General features: G+C 32.7%; 1 protein-coding gene across 1 annotated transcript; it reads right to left on the bottom strand.

The window, feature by feature from the left end:
* Positions 1-3,571: 3,571 nt before the first annotated feature.
* On the bottom strand, positions 3,572-4,823 carry LOC7487543 (nuclear transcription factor Y subunit B-3). The gene has a single exon (XM_002298831.4). The coding sequence runs from the start codon at positions 4,354-4,356 to the stop codon at positions 3,853-3,855; it is 504 nt and encodes a 167-aa protein (XP_002298867.3). The 5' UTR covers positions 4,357-4,823; the 3' UTR covers positions 3,572-3,852.
* Positions 4,824-5,670: the final 847 nt, after the last annotated feature.

The following is a 5,670-nucleotide window of genomic DNA, read 5'->3' as shown; positions in this document are numbered from 1 at the left end:
CCTTTTGAAATAGTTTTCATTATTTAAATAGTTTTTATGTTATTATTTTAGATTATTTTATTACTCATATATTTGAAGTGTTGCTCACGCTGTTAAGTGACATCCTGGGAGTCTGATGCCACTAAGGAATAACTAAGAGTGCTTTTATACATTAACACAATAAGAAAAAAAAATTGGTACAATGTCACAGCACATAAAAATTTAGAAAAATAATACAGTTTAGATAATTGTAGATAATATTTATGACTTGCGAGTCGTATGTGTCACTAGCAACTCTCTAAAATTGTAAAATAACCCAGCATAAATTAGAATAAATAGAGAGAAGAGATAAAAAAAATAGAGAAAAAAATAGAGCTTAAAGGCATACCAAAACTTTAATGATGCCACTAAGGAATAACTAAGAGTGCTTTTATACATTAACACAATAAAAAAAAGAAATTGGTACAATGTTACAGTACATAAAATATTTAGAAAAATAATATAATTTAGAGAATTGTAGATAATATTTGTGACTCGTAAGTCGCATGTGTCACTAGCAACTCTCTAAAATTGTAAAATAACCCAGCATAAATTACAATAAATAGAGAGAAGAGATTAAAAAAAAAAATCGACCTTAGAGGCATATCAAAACTCCAATGATAACACTACTAGTACCGTAAAAAAGATCTTCATAAGATGAATCTAATGACAATAAAAAAGATCATCAGCGGTGATCGGAGTCGGCCACACAAGTTATCTAAAGGTGGCGGATGGATCAGTTCCTTTAAGGTGGCTCGTGTGCCCACTCTGTCACCATTGATGATTTTTCTTCTTAGTGACATTGGATTTATCCCGTCAAGATTTTTTTTTTTTGATACCAATAGTGTTATCATGAAAGTTTTGATATGCCTTCAAGATCTTTTTCTTTTTTCTCTCTCATCTCTCTTAAAAATTACAATGAGGATAAGAGAGAGAGAGAGAGAGACAAAAAAGATCTTGGAGACAACCAAAACATCAATAATGACATCATCAATATTGTTGAAAAGATCTTAAAGATATGAATCCAAAGACACCAAGAAATATCATCAACGATAATTAGGGTGGGCCACATGAGCCACCCAAAGGCAAGTGAGTCACTTGCTATATTTAGACGGCTTGTGTAATCCACTCTGGTCACCGTTGCTAACCTTACCTGATGACATTGGATTCGTCTCATCAAGATTTTTTGACAGTATCAGTGGTATCATCATTAGAGTTTAAGTGTGACTTTAGGGTCTCTTTATTTTTATTTCTATTTTTTCTCTCTCATCTCTTTATTGTAATTTGTTCCAGGCCATTTTACAATTTGAGAGTCGCTAATAACATATACAACTCATGAGTTCTAGATGTCATTTGTGACCCTTTAAATTATGTTATTTCTATAAATATTTTTTGAACTGTGTTATTTTTACCAATTTCTTTTTAATGTGCTAAATTCCTAAAGAACTTGGATAATTAAGGCAAAATAAGATTGGTGTTGAATACCTTACAATGAGGTTTGGTGGATGGGATTTACAAATTGATGTGAATGGTCAATTCGAGATATAACTGTTGGTTTTAATGAAATAAGTTATGTAGTGTGTTGTTATTTTTTCTTGCAATTCAAACTTTTTGTAAAACCCACTTTTTCAAAAAAAAAAATTCATGTTTAAGATATTATATGGTTAATTTTAATTAAATTTATTCAAAAATTGAATTTAGCAACAACATTGATTTGATTTGAATTTCAAAAATTATACCTTATCTTATTTACACTTGCTTGTAATGTTATGCTCATTTTCTTTTTATATGTTTTTACTTGCTATTTTGTCGACATGCATTTTCATTCAATAGATGTTTATTTATACTAAAAATAAACATTTACATATCAACTAGATAAGAATAGTAATTGTTCATATTTAAACAAGGAAAAAGAATTTGAAATTGATCATGAACATGAACATTGAAATCAACCATGCTTGAAGAGTTCTAATCCATTTTGAAAAGCAACTGCTGCTACGCTTTCAAACACCCCCTCATCTCATAAACAAAAACATTCCATAAAAAATAGAATTTTAGGTTATAGCTAGCAAAATTAAGATAACAAGAATAAAATTAACATATGAAAACACAATAGTTTTTGTTATTATTGTTCAAAGTGTGCAAAAAATCTATGTTTGATCCCTGAAGTCTTCATTTATATATTATTTGATCCTTATTGTTTTAAATTTTTATATTTTAGTTCTAACTTTATTTTTATCATATTTCAGTTTCTGGATGTAAAAAAAAAGAAAAAATCATTTTTTTTTTAAAAAAAAAAAGTGTTTGATCATCCCATATAATAGAAAGTTCATTTTAATGTCTACGGGTTAATCTTAGTAACAGGAGTTGAAATTTACTGTGGAGATGAGGCATATGGGTTTGTCGAAGCAACAGGGCCGTGCTGGGGTAGAGGGTCCTTGAAAATCCCCAGGTTTTGATGGAGCATCATCATCTTGTCGCGTTGGAGCATGATGGGCTGCCCATAGACTGCAGCATATCAGATCATGCTCCAACGCGACATCGCATAATCCACAATGGGCTTGAGCCGATTTTTGGATAGGCAAAACATGCTCCAAATGCTGTGTCTCGACATGACGGCAAATCCTACTTTATCCTGACACTTCAAAAGAAAATTCAGAGAAGAAGAAGGAATAGATTTATGCACAGATCCAAATACAAGTTCCCAATGATTTCTCACCTTGTTAGCACTTCTTTTCTCAGGAGAAAAGATTCCTCGAAGGATAGTTTTCGAGCTCTTAGACAAAACAAAACGCAGTAATGCAAGTTTCTACCAATATGTTCCTTCAAATTCACGATGTCAAATGAGCGTGTATACACCATAAAAGCAAGTCAACCTCAATGCCTTCTTCTTAATGCAATACCATATATCCAGACATGTGGCCCTCTGTATCAAAATAATGTCAAGGATCATGATCACATCTTTCCTCTTGGGGCTACGAGATAAGAACAGGTTGATGATGATGACGACGACGATGATTATGTGTGCACCCATATCTTATTAGTGATGAAAAATGATGTGACCGTCTCACTCGGAGGTTTCTTCTTATCCTATAGATTATCATGAATATTATTAAAATATTTTAGATTGTTTTAACTTGTTAATATTAAAAATAAATTTTAAAAAATAAATTTTAAAAAATAAATAAATATATATATATATATATTATTTTAATATATTTCAAAAAAAATATTTTAAAAAATAATTCTTATCTATATCAAATTTAATGTTGCTAACACGATGAAGAATACCAAGAAATTAGAAATCTTACGGGGTGTGGTTTAACTGGTTGAGATCCTAAATTTACTTTATAGAGATCATCAATTCGAGTTTCATAAATTTTAAGGTCATTAGAGGCATACATAATCGTTAATTTCATGGCTCGTGAGATTAATGAGATTTACTTTAAAAAAATAGTAAAAACCTTTGCCACGACCGTTACTAATTAGGAGAAATCTAAAAAAAAAAAAAAGGGTCCCGGTGATTGCTATAGTGAATTGAGTGGAAAGTAAGTTCCATCAAAATAGTGTAATTAGGTATAGTGATATTGCTGTGCAATAAATAACACATCATCAACAATATAATTATCTGGGCCTACACCCAAATTTATCAGGCCCACCATTCACAGCTGTTCGATGTAGCCCATCAGAACCATACACGTATACATGATTACGACAATTGATTCATCGTCTTTCACCCTCAATCACCTTATCATCATCATCATCGTGAATAATCAATTGGGCAGGAAGCAACCTCAAAGTCCATGATTGTTAGGCCCATCATTAAATCAACCACTATCTGAGCCTACCCAAGCTATCTCCAGCCCCACCACCACCCACCTGATTAAAAAACCCTGCACCAGAGCCGTACACGTACCCACTAAACCCCTCCGCTCCAGGCCCACTCCCATTAGAAGGAGCGTCCCTGTCACGCGCCACGGTATTCTTCTCCCCCTCCATCTCTCTAAACCTCTGCAAATAAACCTTGAGCGGCTCCACGTATTCCTCAAAGCCCAGGGTCGTCATGGCCCACAAGAGATCATCGCCGTTGATCGTCTTTCTCTTCTCTCTCTGGCACTTGTCAGAGGCCTCTCCTGTGATGAAGCTGATGAACTCGGACACGCATTCTTGTACTGTCTCTTTGGCTTCTTTGGAGATCTTAGCGTTTGCTGGCAGTGCTTTCTTCATGATCCTACTGACGTTGGCCACCGGCAAGAAACGGTCCATCTCTCTTGGGGAAAACAGCTCGTTGGTGCTTGTGGGGTTTTGTCCTCCAGAGTCGTTGTCTGAGTCCGCCATGATCAACTCAAGATTAGCTAATAATCACTTCGCTAGCTAGGGATAAAGGGTACGTACTCTATGTTTTTTTTTACCAAGTATTTAAGCTGGTGGAGAGAGTGGCTTTGACCCTAGAGTAGCTAGGTACAGAAGTGAATTAGAATTGACGGTGGAGGGATTGGAGATTGGGTGCATGGGGAAGTTTGGATGGATAAACACCACTCAATGATCAAGAACAGAGAGTATCGAACAGATCTTTTTTTTTCTCAAGTGTAGAAATCGAAAAAATAACAGGAAATTGAGTGTTTGGTGAAGAGAAAGCATGCAATATTATTATTATTAAAGAACTCAGTTCCAAATTCAGAGCTAGAAAGTAGAGAAGATGAACGTAAGACCAAAACAAAAAACAAAATTAGGGTGTGGAAATAAGCAGAGAGAAAAAAGAAAAAAAAAAAAAACTTGGATGCTTTGCTTATTTCAAGGAATTTTTGGGAGTGAATGAGTTGGGTCCGTTGGATGGAATTCAGGGGTTAAATAAGGTCTATCGTTCGTGACACGTGGGTGGCTCTAGACCGCTTTTTCTCGATAAGTGCTGTGTAAGTGCTGATGGAATTCCACCGTTGATTTCGTATCTCGCACGTGGTTGTCTCTGACGTGGATTCTCTTTCAAACTGTCTAAATAGCAATTTATTAAAACAAATTCATAAAATTACTTTTGGTTAGTATTCTAATATATTAAAAAAATAAAAATATATTCGATTTGATTTGAGTTTCTGTTCTGTTTTTTTTATCCCACTCTTAAAAGAAAAAGGGTATTTTATTATAGTAATTGCAATATTATTTTATTTTTTATTGTATTAAAAAAATTAACTTGAGATCTTACATGTTTTTATTAAAGTATATAATTTTTATTTTATTTTATTATATATAAGTATCGACTTTTTGACTCAAAATTGTATTTCTTACTCAAAGTTAAAAACATGTTAATAACACCTATAAATTTATTATTTTATTTTAAAAAAAATTATTTTACCCCAAATCGAATAAACTTCTTAATATTTTTGTTTTTATTTTTATAATATACATAAATTTTTCTGTATTTTGTTTTCCAAGAGAATTTATCCAACACGTGCTTGATAGTTGGTGCATACATAATAATTTATGTTAGTTATTCAAGAAAATATTTAATAAAATAATATTTTGAAGGAGTTGCTTTTGTTCAAGAACTTGCAATGATTTTCTTATAAATAATAGTAATATAATAATTCAAAAAGGTAATGCACGTTACATGCCTTCTCCTGCATGAAACTTGAGACTTGATAGAGTAACCTGCCG

Source organism: Populus trichocarpa, chromosome 1, assembly GCF_000002775.5.
Source record: "Populus trichocarpa isolate Nisqually-1 chromosome 1, P.trichocarpa_v4.1, whole genome shotgun sequence".
NCBI lineage: Eukaryota > Viridiplantae > Streptophyta > Magnoliopsida > Malpighiales > Salicaceae > Populus > Populus trichocarpa.
Note: the sequence above shows the minus strand (reverse complement) of the source record. Positions and strands in the feature narration are given on the sequence as shown.